This window comes from Xenopus laevis, chromosome 7L, assembly GCF_017654675.1.
Source record: "Xenopus laevis strain J_2021 chromosome 7L, Xenopus_laevis_v10.1, whole genome shotgun sequence".
In the NCBI taxonomy this organism is placed as follows: domain Eukaryota; kingdom Metazoa; phylum Chordata; class Amphibia; order Anura; family Pipidae; genus Xenopus; species Xenopus laevis.
In genome coordinates, this window is record NC_054383.1 from 64,581,128 (window position 1) to 64,596,658 (window position 15,531).

Here is a 15,531-nt window from a genome sequence, read left to right on the forward strand (position 1 = left end):
CTGGACATTTCTGGTATGGACATTTTTGCTATATAAAATTCAGACTTCAAGTGCAGCAGTAATACAATTTTCTGAACTTGATGTATGTTTCTGAGACTACATGAGAACCTATTTTTCGTACCTATCAGGTGAGAGTGCTGCATGTACTGGCACAGAATGCAAGTGAAGTATCTTGATTTCTAAACAGGAGATTTGCCTCCTACAGAACTGATTTAGAATTTAGTCCAGTTTTCTTCTTTCAGCTGTTTATAATTATGGTCTTAATATTTGTATACATGACTTACTTCTTGTTCTGCATAGTAGAACTGTGTTTGCTGTAACTCTCCATCTGTTAGAGCAATAATAACACTGGCTGTACGGACACCTAAGATTGGAAGAATAGCATCAATATCAACATTAACCGCATCAAACATTTGTCATTGCAGCAACTATGTCAGCTTTTTTGTCAGTAGTTACATATATAGTACAGGTATAGGATCGCTTATCCGGAAACCCGATATCCAGAAAGCTCCAAATTACGGAATGGCTGTCTACCATAGACTCCATTATATCCAAATAATCCAAATTTTTAAAAATGATTTCCTTTTTCTCTGTAATAATAAAACAGTAGCTTGTACTTGATCCCAACTAAGATATAATTAATCCTTATTGGAAGCAAAACCAGCCTATTGGGTTTATTTAATGTTTAAATGAATTTCTAGTAGACTTAAGGCATGAAGACCCAAATTACGGAAAGATCCGTTATCCGGAAAACCCCAGGTCCCGAGCATTCTGGATAACAGGTCCCATACCTGTATAGTTTTATTGTAGCTACAGAATATTGAATTCTACTGAGGGATCTGCTTATAGATGGCTTCTGTAGCACAAAGCTGAGGGCAGTGTTGCAAAATTAGGCACTGACTCTGATTTTCCATGAAAAGGCTATTGAGAAAAGGCAGGAGGAAGAACCAGGTCCAGATGAGCCATCATCATTTCCCAGAGTAGAACACAATTTAGCCAAAAGCAAAGCCAGGCAGGAGGAAAAACCAGGTCCAGGTTAGCCATCATCATTTCCCAGAGTAGAACACAATTTAGCCAAAAGCAAAGCCAGGCAGGAGGAAAAACCAGGTCCAGGTTAGCCATCATCATTTCCCAGAGTAGAACACCATTTAGCCAAAAGCAAAGGCATGAGACAGTCTGGGTTGGAAGGTGTAGTTAAAAAAAACTGAAATAACCACTAGCTGCCATGTTGGATGCCAGCCCTGAGATGATCACTATCGCATTTAATGTTTTTCCAGCAGTTAGGATTTTCAGGGATGGAATAAAAACCTTGTGCCTCACCCTGTGGGTCAACAATAGCTCGCAAATTGGAGAAGGTCTGTACTTGCTATAAACTAATAACATTTGTAGATCCTTCAGGTAGAAAAAAGTTTACTCTTTGTAGTGTGGGACATATGCTGGCACTGCAACAGAGGGAGACCCAGTTATTGACCTGTCCTGCTTAACTGTGTTGTACAATATACATAAGCTAAAGTTTGCTGAGTTATACAGAGTTCTTCGTTTGAGGTACCCATTACACATTGTTCGTCTCTAAAGAGAAATGCTGGTATGAGGCATGGACAATATTTATAGTTTCATCATTAATATATGTCCCACATGACCTCAGCTTTAAAAGCACACCCAGCCACCTGCCATTCTGCTGCATTTCCCTATTATGATATTGATTTCAGTACTTAGTAATGAGCTTTCTGACAAAGACTTTATCATGTACCCTGTGAGATTACACACCCTCATAACATAAAAGATGCAATAGTATCTAGCAGATTATAAATACATACCGCCATGAGTTTCATGAAAAATCTGTTCATTTGCCTGTAACATAAAAACATAAAAGGTTATTGAATTTCCTGAACTATATAATTTTATATAACTCAATGTTTGGTACATTCTACCCAAATCAAGAGAAAGAATGATACTGCCTCATATCCTTCTGATCAGTTTATTTGCATATCCGCCTGTCACTGCACACTGAGATTTAAACTCAAAGTCTGCACGCAAAGGATGGGAAAAGCATATATAGTACATACCCCAGGGAAGAATTAGCTATGTGAGGTGTATTGTTGTTTCAGGCTCTCCAAAGTCCAATTGCTGGGGAGTATTGTGAAATGACAAGAGGCGTGTCATGGCCTCTGTTACAATGGTTTCCTGTTTTCCATCTTTCTTTAAAGCAGTTTAAACAGTGCTTTCAAACCAGAGATGATGATGTGTGATAAAAAACCTTTAGGTGTTAGGCAGATGAGGATTCTGCACATTGTAGTGCAAAAAACTATAGGATCAATTAGTGCACAAATATTTACACTAGCATAGGTCTTGGCATTGGCACTTTGAACTTATAGCCCAACCCAGATATACTAAGTGCAAACCTTTTTAAATCCTTCATGCATAAATGTATCCCCTCCAGTAGCCTCTGTGTGTAGAATCTGCAAGCCTCGTCGTATTGCTTCTCTGTAGAACAAGCAACAAAACATTTTAAATATAGAACAGGGAAAACAATGCTGAACCAAGCTCCCAGGTCAACTTGTTTAGATTAGCACTAATGTTTATTCAGTATTACACTACATTTTATGGTTATGCATCTTCAAAAATATTTCTGAGGAATTCTATGCCTTTTTTAATTAGAATATATATGCTTTATGTATATAATAATATGAGGTATGTTATTTTGATTGTTTTCTGGCTATAGCTATAGGAGCAAAATAAAGGAGAACAGTCTTGATTCATGTTGCAGATAAAACTAACTTGTAAAATAAATAGCTTGTGGAAATTGCAAATCTCTTGCATTATTCTGCCTAAACTACTATAATGCATAGCATGACTATGCTTGTATCCAGAATTATGCTTTTTTAAATTAATGCACTATGTTTCAAACAATTTTTACATACTATTTGCCTTTTTACATTTTCATACTGATAACACTCAGAGGGTCTCATTTATAAATAATGGGCAAATTTGCACCTGGGCAGTAACCCATGGCAACCAATCAGTGATTAGCTTTTTTTCAGCCAGCTGCAGGTTGAGCACTGAAAGCAATCATCTGGTTGACATAGGTTACTGCTCAGGTCAGGTGCAAATTTGCCCAGTGTTTACAAATTACCCCCTGTTGTTCCAACACAATTAGTGTGTGTCTATCTAGTTACTTCTCCTTTCCGTATCTTTTGCAGTAAGTCTCCCCCTTTCATACTGTATGTTTCAACAATTTTAGTACCCCCAATTTAATCCCTGAGGTTCTTCTAATCTTTCCAAGATGGTGACCCCTTGTGACAAGTTTAAAGTCTTGGATCATTGCTGCTATTGAGAAGCTGAAACTTTAGGCTACTGCAATAAGTTAAGTATATAAAATATGGTATTTTAGACATTTTCATTTTTAGGGTTTAGTTCTCCTTTAAGTTTGTATTTAATCTTAATCGTAATAATATGAAAAAAATACAAGTAAGCAAATGACATCATTTCTATATCAATGCAGAAATAGATAGTGCTACTTTAAAGAGTATGACCCCCAAAAACCATTATTCATTCTCAGCAAATACAATGTGAATTGTATTACAGGTCTATGAATTGCTTCACCGTTAATATAATCTCAGAAATACAACTGAAAGAGGCATGTGATGACAGCTGGTTTTTGCGGCTGAAACTAATTTTCATTGCTCACTTACAGGAAAAAACTGTAGTAGTTCAGAAGAGCTGTAAATTAAAGGTGTCCAGTTGGACCAGGGTAATTTAGTGTGCAAAAAATGGGGATTATGCAGTGATACACAATAATGGCATTTATAATTAGTGGAGTCAGCTATTTTAGCAACACCTATTGCTAATCCAGGTGAGTAAGTAAACTGCCATATAATCACCAGCAACACATACTGGCAATGTTGTCACATTGAAGAATGCAGTGACTTGCACTAGATCCTCCCTGGTCAGTAGTAGTTGGAGTGATTGTAAAGTGGAAAGGCCGAGGAGCAATAACAGTTTAGTTAATATTGGTGACTATACAAACTATCAGGTGCTAAAGCCTGTGGTTTATAAATTTGGACCTTCTCTGTTGAAACCTTCACGGCTAAATTACAAACTATGTCCAGAAGCATCAACACAGTACAAGAACTATCCATCAGAAATATAACAAACTGGAATTGAGGTACACTGGAGCAGTGGAATACATTATCTCTAATGATGAATCCTAATCCTCCAGCTGGCAGTATAATGGGTTTGCTGGATGCCACGAAAATGCTACCTGCCTGAATCTGTTATGCCAATTGTCAAGTTTGATGAAGTAGGAATAACAGTCTGGGGCGGTTTTCAAGGTTTGGGTCATTGTCCCAGTGAAAGCAAACCTCAAAGTATAAAATAACCTTTTTAACATTCTATGCTTTCTACTTTGTGGCAACATCTTGGAGAAGACCATCTTGCAGCAGAAAAATGACCCAGACCCTGAGTTAACTTGATTAACCTGCACAGAGCCCTGACCTTAAAGGGAAGCGAAACCTGAACATTGCAGGTCTCTTTTGCATAAAACATCCCATATGTAAAATATTGCTTCATTTAAATCAACTATTTTAAATAAAAATGAACTTTTCTAGTATCAAAAAGGGAAGTTAGAGATCGCCACGGTCCTCTAGAGTGAAATTCCGCCACTCTCCATTCATTTCTATGGGATTTTGAAAGGCGTATTTATCAAAGGATGAACTTTCACTTTCACCCATTGATAAATACTCTTTTAAAAATCCCATAGACATGAATGTAAAGTGGTGGAATTTCAATCTAGAGGACAGTTGCAATCTCTAACTTCACTTGTTATGATATCAATTATCTGTTGCTTAAGTATTCATTCTAAAAGCATAACATGAATTGGAACATCATCCCGATGCTCTTTTGGCTGAATGGAAGCATATGCCTCCTAACAATGTTCCATGATCTACTGAAAAGCTTTTCCCAAAAGAGTACAGGCGGTATGGCAGTAAAAGGAAGACCAACTTACTATTAATACCGTTAGTTATAAGAAATATTGGACATGCTTGTGTCCGGATAATTTAGGCCAGGTTATGTTATCTTTTTTCTTTTTTCATATATGTTGGACTATTCCTTTAATATACTTTAGAAATTCTTTGTGAATCCAATTGAATATTGTTATGTTGATCATTGTATTGTTGTAGGGACTATATAGAAGATAGTTTATTGCACAACAAATATACTAATATAAATACCTGTCCTCTGTCAGCTTCAGAATGGTTGTTGCTCGAGAAGAGAAGACAATGAAAGACATTCTCAGCATAGGACTATTCCAAAAATCCAGGAATATGAGAAGAAATTAAATAGAAAGACAAATAAAGTACATTTTGGTTAACGCTTCCAAAAGTGTCATTGTGGCTAATATATTTTTAAAAAACTTTTGTAATGGTCTTGTAAACCAGAAAAAGCAGAGGTAAAATGTTAAAACTGTTAACTTAAGGAAAAGTAGACTGCTGTATTTGGTAACCAGCTTGCATATAAGTAAATTAATAGGGGGCAATTTTATTTCTCACAAGGAAACATCAGGTTGCATCTTGGCCCCCGTCACATAATGCTTCTGCCCCCACCCCACCGTGCTTCCTACTCCATTGCTTCCTACAGATAATGAAGAACTTCAGATGATAATTCTGTGCATTTTTAATAACTGACAGCTGGTGACAGATATGCTACTATAAATGACTGTGGAAGGAGCTGAAATCAGTGTGACTCCAGAAATATACTATTGAATTGCCATGTTTGTTAGAACAAAACCCTTTGGGCCAGATTACATTTTTTAAGAGAAAAGCTTAGCTCCTAATGCAGTTCCAGATTTTCCCATAGAACCAAATGCAATTCAATGAGAAAAATGTATTTCACTCTTTATCACATGAAAGCTCTATTGAAATCTATGGGAAAAACTAGAACCATTTTTTCCCTCCTCAATAAGAGTAACCTTATTGTAAATTGTGAAGAACATTGCAAATATTCAGATTATTTACAAAACATACTTTGAACTAAATTCAGAATATTTCGTTTCTGCACAGAAGAAAAACATATTTGTGGGATTTTTATTGGTTGTATAAAAAGAATCTTATTTCGTAGTGAATACTGACCTTATGAATTTTTCAGCAAGGCTCTCTACAAACGAATATATTTCAATCCAGTGGTTTTTAACACTGCCAGACCTACAGAGTGAAAGACAAGAGAATATTGTAAAGAGTTAAATGATTCAGAGGGGAACTATTTAATGTGGCTATTATTCTGTTGCTATTATACAATGTCTTAACACTACTGGGCTAAGACATGATTGGCACTAAGAAAATTCTTATTATTTTAGTTATTTTTTTATACATCATGCAAAGCAGTGATTTGTAAACCTGATTATACACCATACACCATACTAATGGCCATATTTCAGAGGCACTGGGAGACAGAGGGAAAGATTGAAGGACAGTTTCCTTCTTTTCAACCTGAATTAACTACGCAAAAATGTAACGTACCATAGGCAGACAGGTATATACATAGCTCTAGAGATAAATGGAAGAGAGCGATTCCGCACACCAGGAGGTTAATTAAAATCGAAAATCTTTATTTAACCATGTTTAAAAAATACACGCTGTGTCTTAGCTTGACGCGTTTCGGGCTCAGCTGCCCTTAATCATCTGCGGGGAGTCGGAGCGGTTCTCGCTCTTTCTATACATAGCTCTATGCTGACTTATTTTGATGATATGTACATTGTAACTGAAATGCGTCAACATTTTTTGGATATCCAGATGATCAGACACAGGTCTGTACAGCTCATGATACTTTTCGCTAAATGTTTACAAATCATCATCCAAAGGGAAGTTTCAAGTGTTTCCTGAAAGAGGCAGGGTACAGCGAACAGTGCACCTATAGATGCTGGGGAACCCTGGAGCTACCACCACCCAGGCCCGGACTGGCAATCTGTGGGTTCTGGCAAATGCCAGAGGGGCTGCTTTAGGATGCCATAGAAAGTGACTATTAAGTGGGCTCGGACTGGCAATCTGTTTCCTGAAAGAGGCAGGGTACAGCGAACAGTGCACCTATAGATGCTGGGGAACCCTGGAGCTACCGGCACCACCATCTATATTTGCTTCAGGGTCCCAGAGCTGCTTGAATCAGTTAGAGAACTTGTGCTTAAAGCTTGGATGTAGCACCAGAAATGGCAACACCCAAAATCGACATTGCTATTTCATGGCCCTTTAGGCCTATTATCACTCTTGTTTTTATTTTACCTGTCTCTCCAAATTCATAATACACTTGCATATTAAAGTGTATCTGAGTGAATTCTGGGCTAGTACTCAAAATTACTGTTAATTACAAATGGTATATCTCGCATATCTCAAATTTATTACTTCAAAAAATGTTAATGGTTTATATGGCTGTGAGTATGTATGTCAATACAGACACAACTTTTACTTATTATGTTGGATTATTGTTTTCCTTGAAAAATAAGAAAAAAAAGCCTGGCAAATTCAGTGTTTTTAAACAGTTTATCTATCTTTGAGGGCTGACTATAGTATCCCCAATATGTTCTGATGTTTTCACAGCAGCTTTTACATTGCCAAAGCCTTATACTCTGATTATCGTTCTGACAAAAAGTTACAGGGATTTGCACTTTTTTTGGCAACGTTAACAAAGTTTTGTGGCTTTAGCAAAGCCAGGAATTATATTTTAAAATGCAGCAAACATGTTCCTGGATAAGAATGTAAGAGAGTTGAAAAATAAGGATAAACAGAAGGAAATCAAGTCTGTTTTTAAGAACATACATAAATGTCAAGATTGAACCTCTTTTTACTTGAATAACTTAAATGTAGGACAGAAGGGTGTTTATGGGGGTACAGTGGTCAAAATGTCACGTATGCCCTTGCATCAGTGTGCCTTCTCCCAGATGAAGATGTTTTGTAATAAAATTACACCATTTGATGAATAACACACTGTGTGAAAAGCAATAGGTTTATTTGTGTGCCAAAACATTTTGTATAATGGCTGTCTATGGACATCTTGCTTAGGACAGAAAAAAGTTCCACTCCTCCTAACACCAAAAAACATAGTTTAAAAGATTATTTAATTGTGTAAAACATGTTTTTTAGGTGATATCACAAGAAACATGCCAAGATGTGAAAAAAAGCAACTTTGGGTCTAGTATCCCTTGCACCCAGTTAGGTGCTGTCCAAAGAGCAGTCCAGTAAGGGCATTGGCACATAAAACAATTTTAGGAGTGTGCAAAACAGAGAGCATGAGCATTCGCTGGGTCTGGCTGCACTCTGCACCTCACACAGGATATAAAAATCTGAGCGTGGACTGTAACATCAGCAGACAGAGGCCAGAATTGTCCTTACCATCTGGCATAGGGCCCCATTAAGACCTGCATCTACTGCCATTCTGCAATTTGAGCATCTGAATGATGCACCAGTTAGGGGACAGGTAGGGGCAAGAGGGACAAGAGTAGCATCCCCTCACTCACCCTAAAATGTTCTTAATATGCATTTCACAACACTCCTGAGCAAACTGATACCACACATTTATACTCACTCACATTGTGTAGCTCCTATAGACCATAAAATGTAGATTGTACATTGAAGATATTTTCATTTTATTTTTAGCCACTGGAAGCAAGCTCTTGTGTTAGTGGTCAAAATATGACATTATTCTCAGAGTCAATTACATCTGAAAATCAAGATTATGAATAATTCAATATGGCTACATATGACATTGTACTCAAAAGTTCACAATTGCAAATCTTTTCTAAGCTTGTGGTTTTCAGGGTATGTAATTCCATAACTTTAACTAATGAGCAGGTTTTGGTTTATTATTACTACAATATTATGAGAGGTGGCTCTGAAAGATGGATGGATAATGTATGGTAATGTACTAAATTTGAAAATAATAAATAGGGAAACAAGTCTTGTTAAACTTGCCAAGCATTCAGCAGCACCAATGTCCATAGGAAAGGGGTTCCCAAACTGTGGGGCTACCCCTCCAAGGGGTTCTGTAGTAGTAGCTGAAGATGCACAGCATTACTAAATAAAGGGACTTATTTGGGTTAGATACATTTCCGGTATTAGTGTGCCCAATAATACATTACTTTTCTATTTTTGACTATATTGATATTTTTGTAAATTATTGTGGACCTGGGATTGTACCTGTGCTAATTGTCTCAAATAAATGGTGGTGCTCTTTATAGCCATAGGCAGAAGCATATTACAGGGTACCTCAGCAATCTGTTACAGTGTTGGGTGCTATCAGTGCTGTTAGCTGGGGAACAAGGGAATCCTATTTGAACTCCTTCTGTGATGCCTCTTTCATCCACACTATGGTCATACCAGAAATAGGGCAATACTAGGCTTCTGTGCTACACAACACCCAGTGCTAAAAAGTGATTTTATTTTACAGTGCTGTGAAATATGTTGATGCTCTAAAAATACATGTTAATAATAATAATAATAATTAATAGTAATAATAATAACAATTGAGAAAAGCTTGTTAAAAAGAGCAGAAGATTAAATAGAATAAGGAGGAAGAAGGGTGTGTGTGGACCATGAAATGACACAATGAGAAAGTGAGCTGGAAAGGGTCAGACTCTAGCACTTATGCATCTGTAAAAAGTAAATGTGTTACAATTATTATTATCATGTATTTACTAAGCAATAAAATATTGCTTTTTTATGACCAGTATAGTGACTTCTGGGTTTACTTACATATTTTGCTTCTATTGGGACACAGGAACAGGGAGAGATTTATGGGTTCCATCACTAAACACATACCCCCCTCCCCCCGGACAAAGTTGGGGTCTGTAGGGACTATTATGGGCATATTTTTATTGTCTCCTACCATAGTGCACATGGTATAGGGAAATAGCTTTTTACATGCTGAATTGTTTGGTTAAAAGGTGGCTTGAGGAACATTTCAAAGTATAGTATTGAGTTTTTTTTAACCTTTTCATTTGACAGATTTGGTACTTTTATTGCCAGACCATTTTAGAACATTTTTTGCACTCTTTCACTTTAAGGGCCTTCCCTGGGAAGCAGGGTCTTTTAGTTACCCAGGAAAACAATAAGTCGATTTTTTGAGGACAAACTAAGCATTCAAAATATGCTATAATTATTGTATAATTCTACTTCCATAACAAGGCATCTAAGGGGCAAATTCACTAAAGGGCGCATTTTCACCTGCGAAGGCTGCACCATACACTGCACGACTTTGCCAGGCACAAATTCGCAACCACAACGCTAATTCACTAAAATGCCAAAGTTGGGACTCAGCAGCCGAACGCTGGCGAAGCTTCGATAGTGTTAATTCATCAGCACGAGTATTTCGTAGTGAACTTTCGATAATTTTCGTTTCTGCCTAGTGAAACTTCGTCAGTACACTTACGATTGGTCAATTTGAATAGGGCGGGTACCTAAATATCGTATAGATGTCTTTATAAGAGATGTTGGTGCCAATGCTTGAGATAGCCGATTATTATTCAACTCTTTCAAACTCTGGTGAAAGAGGTAACTTTCTGTAAAAATCACAATTTAGTGAATTTGTGGATTAACAATCATTCGTCTGAGTGAAAATTCGACTGGCGATAGGGCACAAAACTCTGCTAGCGATTGTCTCTCTCACTAGCAAATTGTCCTCTATGCCTGTTAGTAAATTGGCGATGTGCCTGCGGATGGGATTTCAAGTGAATTTTCGCTAGCGACGACCACTTTGCCCTTTAGAAAATCTACCCCAAAGTGTTTAAAAAATCATGTTTCCCGTAATATTACCACATATATCAGAAACATAATTTATTTTATGCACAAGAACACAGCAGATTTTGAAATTTCCATGTCTCCTGACCGCACCAATACCAAAAATATATAATTTTATTGAGATTTCTCACTTGTATAGGTCAAAAACTCTAAGTACACTAACAAATTTCCAAAGCACTGCTCCATAAAGCGGCATACTTCTGATGTCAAGGCCAAACATTTCAACAGTAGGTTTACCCTAGAAAATGAGACATTATTGGAAAGAACAGATTCTGACGAATGATGGTTTAATATGTCTTTGTACTCCACTATGTTGTAATTCTTTCCTAAATATATCACTTGTAAAAATCTGTAAAACTTTTGAAAAATGACCTCAAAGCTTCCAGTCTACAGTCTATCTTGCACATAGCATTAGGTAACCAGATAAAACACCCTGAATATGAATGCTTGGGGTCCGCTGATCAGTTTGATATCCAATATGCATATTTTTACCTAAAATGAAGACACCCCATTTGAGTTATCAGTTCCATCCCTCCCACTGTCCCATTGGGGTAGTCCCTCTTTTGACAGCTCAACCTGCAGTCCCTCGTTTGTACTGGAAAGTCCCGATTTTCTCTGCACTGAACAGGCAGAAAAAGAAACAATGTTTCTAACTTAATTGACTTTTGACAGAGAGCCCAGAACAGCCACAGCTGCATATAAGATACAATTTTGAGAAAAGCAAATAAGTGAATGTAACAATATAAGATAACAGGTCTCTTGGGAGAAGTAAGACTTACAGCTTAAAGTGCAAGTCACCTTCATTAGCAAAACTGTAATAACTAAAAAAACACAGAAATATTCTCAAATGTTCATAACCTGCGAAATTTTGTAAATTGAACATGGTAATTAGGGGGTGTGGCCACAAAAATATTGTGGCAAAAAAAAAAATTGCCGCACTGCGCGCAGCAACTTTTTTGTCCCTCTTTTTATTTCCAAAATGTTTGGAGGTATGCAGTTCTGCAATTCCAGAAACTGCAAAATCAACACATTTACAGCATTTTATGAGGGGCAAATATACAAAAAATATGTTCACCCCAGAAAAGTACACATTCCCTGAATCTAAATTGGGTACACATCTTTCTACTCCAAAACACCAAGCCGCAAAGCTTTCCTAAATTTGGCATTTTTGGTGACATTTCTGGAAATCACCTCAAAGCTTCCATTTTGCAGCATCTAATATCCCACATTTCATTAGGTACCAAGATAAAACACAATAAATATGAATGCTTATGAACAAAGCCCCCTGACTGCTTATTGTGTGCCACAAGACCCCCTGACAGTACAAAGCCCCCCACAAACCTTATATTTTTAGAAAATATACATTCTGATGAATTTTAAAATGGTCAATTACATGTATGTCTTTCTACAGTTTGAAAAATGCATTTGTTGATTTATTTGCTGTTTCTCAAATTTTCAACAAACTGACAACAAACTGAACTGGTCAGATTCTCCCATCACTACAATACCATGTTTTCTGACTCACTAACCTTTAAAAATTATGGAGCATTAGGTTTTGTGACCTGCCAATGGTTGCTTCCCAGTAATATCCTGACCATTATAACTAGGCTCCATTTGAGCAGTGGCACATTTATAGGTCTATATATTATAAATAATAATGATGTGTATTTTCTGTAAAATGCTGTAAACAATGTCATGTCATATATAAATAAATGATAATAATAATAATAATAATAATAATAATAATAATAATAATAATAATGATATACTTATGTTGAAAATATATAAGGGTATTAAAAGTCAACAAGGAGTTCAAAGACCATATACAGGCATGAAATCATGTGCTTTTTAAAAGACATGGAACTCAGAAATGTCATCTATGTTCACATTTTACAATAATTGTTATAACACAATTTTTAATTAATAACGTGACACAAGGGACATCATGAAGTACTGTTAATAAGTTAAGACATCATAATTTGTAAGGGTACAAGTTACAGGATATTCATGATTCTTGTATATTATATTTAGTTCTTATAGCATCAGTATAAAGCATTTGCTAAACATTCAAACAATTATGATCTCACTGCTTTCGAGTTATATGCATACACAAAAAAATGCAGTTATGAAATGATTTCCGTGCATGACAAAGGCAGTGGTATTCTATAGAATTCAGGAAAAGGGAATCAGATTCAATATCAGGATGTAAACAAATCCACAGATAAAGGCATATTTCCTGGCTGTGGAATAAGTCTGTCAACACTGGGAATAGCACAACTTTTATCCATAAATTATATCTTTTCATTTATAATATTTGGATAAAATTATCCAGGAATTGTGCTTTAACCCAACGTATACCAGGCAGGATGAAGACACAGATTTACAGAACTTTTTCCTGTTCCTTGTTAAACCTCATAGAACCTATTGCACTGTGAAACCACACAGACACAAACTAGTTGTTATGGAAGTAGACATGCAAGCACAGCAAATTAGAAGGACCACAAATTACTGCCCTTAATTTGATGAACATCATATTTGACTAAAGATTCTCATTTGGCAGATTTATATATATATATATATATATATATATATATATATATATATATATATATATATATATATATATATACATACACAGACCTAGAATAGGGTTATTTTTTTAGAAAAGGTGGCAAACCTAACCTAGACCAGTAATTAGCCCTCTCAGAGCTGATGAACACTGTCTAAAGCATAGTGACATCGGAGCACAAAAACATTTGTCTGCAACACTGTGTGAAATGGCTGAATGTGTTTTGGTGGAACTTGCAGCCTTCCTGTTTGTGTGTTAGTGGCTGGAGATTTTTGCAATTGTGTGCAAACACTCACACACACCACACAGGCGCTGATGCAGCATCATGTCACCAGTAAAGGAATCCAACAAAGAAAGTTTTATGTTTGCCAGTGTGAACTCTCTCTGGTGGACAAATGATATCACAACTTAACAGTTACTTTCTATTACAGAAAACAGACAATTAAATATCAACTTCATTATTTAAAATGTAAAACCTACACATTGGCCGGCATTGTTTTATAATATTTAAATATGATAAAGCAGATGAAGACAAAACAGAAGCATATCAAGTAATGAGCTGTAGCAAGTAATGAGCCTAGAGACAACCCAGAGGGATTTTGGGGCTCCTGACCATTTCAATAGCTTAGGACCCCTTTTTGTTTAAAATTCTGTTACAGTCCTTGATTAACCTGCATCTAGTGTCTCTTATCTTTATTCCTTATGTTGCTGTCTTTTCTAGACTCTACCTTCTTTTAGAAATGAGCATTAATGTACAGTTCCTGTTTCTCAGAAAAATTTCTCAAAAAAAAATTTTAGAAGCTGTCTTACATTGATTTCTTAGTCTGTCTATGCTAAGACTTTCCTGGTTTTCTATCTTTTAATGCACTGTTACATTATACCTCATCTTGTTCTCATTATAACAGTTGGTATGCTAGTGTTTTTACGTATTGTAGAGCTCTGTTCCGTAATTCACTAGCATTGTAAACTTTTCAAAGTTTTGCATAGTGTTTTCAGTTTTCCCTATGCTAGTTCATACTCTGTTCTCACATAATTGCTCTACTTTCTATATTCCCTTGTTGCATCACACAGTCTTTTTCAGGAACTCACTTGTCCAGGATGAAGTACAGATCAAATGCCCCATGGCAGGACCTCTGCTCTTCAGTCTCTTGAGTCTGGCACAGCAAGGGCAGGATAGCCACCAGGGCTAGAAGGCTAATTCCCTTCATGGCCCACTGTCTCCTTGTGTCTCCTCCTCAGCTTACTGTGAGAGAAAGAAAGAGGGAGGAGGAGAAAGAGCCAGAGGTGGGGGGAGAAAGGGATGGAGTGGGAAGGGGATGTGAGGGAGGAGGAGAGGAATGCACAGTCTACCCAAACCTCAGGAGGGGGGTTTTGGAGAGCAGGAGGAGAGGAGGTTAACCCTTTTGCTACCAAAGACCTATAAAACAGACAGCAGGTATTTTATATGATAAAGAACTAACTTGTTTAATGAGCAACTAAAGTTTTTCTGTTCTAACTTTGCTGTGACTGAGTTTTAAATCAAAAAGAACTGTGCCAAACAGTATGTTATCTATGTACTAAAGCAGTATACACACACACACACACACACACATATGTATATATATTAGACAGTTGTGGTTTAAAGCCTGGTTTATCTAGAATCGAATACCACTTTTTCCCCTTTAGTCCCATATTGTGCACGTGGGAAAATATGTAATTAGTCCAAGAATGATTCTCAGTGCTCTTTGTAGGTTATGAGAAAATGCATTAGTTGCTATGGGACAGGGCAGGGCTAATGGGAGACGAGAGGATGGAGATGGAAAGTACAATTTAGATATGCTTGGTAAGAAAAAGACAGAGCAGATGAGAAAATCAGTCAATCATAATTGTATTAAGAATGCAAGAGGGGTATAATTCAGCGAAGGTAGTACAAGGAAATATTTTATTTCTGATTTCTGAAGATATTGTTTATCTATTGTTTATCTATCTCACAAACAGATATAAAGAAAAGTAATACTAAAATTTAAGATATCATTTTAACAAATGGTTTGGTTTGTGATGAAGCAAATTTTTTTGACTCATGTATAAAGGTTTAAGTTCCTGAATCTGTCTGTCTGTCTGTTGATCAATATCTCTGCAAATTATGGGGGCTAAGGATTTTATAGAGCACTTTAAACTTCTGTGTTTACTGATATTGAGCAA

General features: G+C 36.5%; 1 protein-coding gene across 1 annotated transcript in view; it reads right to left on the reverse strand.

Annotated features, from left to right (window-relative positions):
* LOC108705403 (anthrax toxin receptor 1) overlaps positions 1-14,609 on the reverse strand; it is a 92,160-nt gene extending 77,551 nt beyond the window's left edge. The window contains exons 1-6 of the mRNA XM_041569121.1: positions 14,440-14,609; positions 6,129-6,200; positions 5,232-5,303; positions 2,403-2,484; positions 1,818-1,851; positions 285-364 (exon numbers count right to left, since the gene is read on the reverse strand). Coding sequence (XP_041425055.1) covers positions 285-364; positions 1,818-1,851; positions 2,403-2,484; positions 5,232-5,303; positions 6,129-6,200; positions 14,440-14,558 — 459 coding nt within the window. The 5' untranslated portion in view covers positions 14,559-14,609. The remainder of the gene's footprint in view (positions 1-284; positions 365-1,817; positions 1,852-2,402; positions 2,485-5,231; positions 5,304-6,128; positions 6,201-14,439) is intronic.
* Between the last annotated feature and the right edge of the window lie 922 nt (positions 14,610-15,531).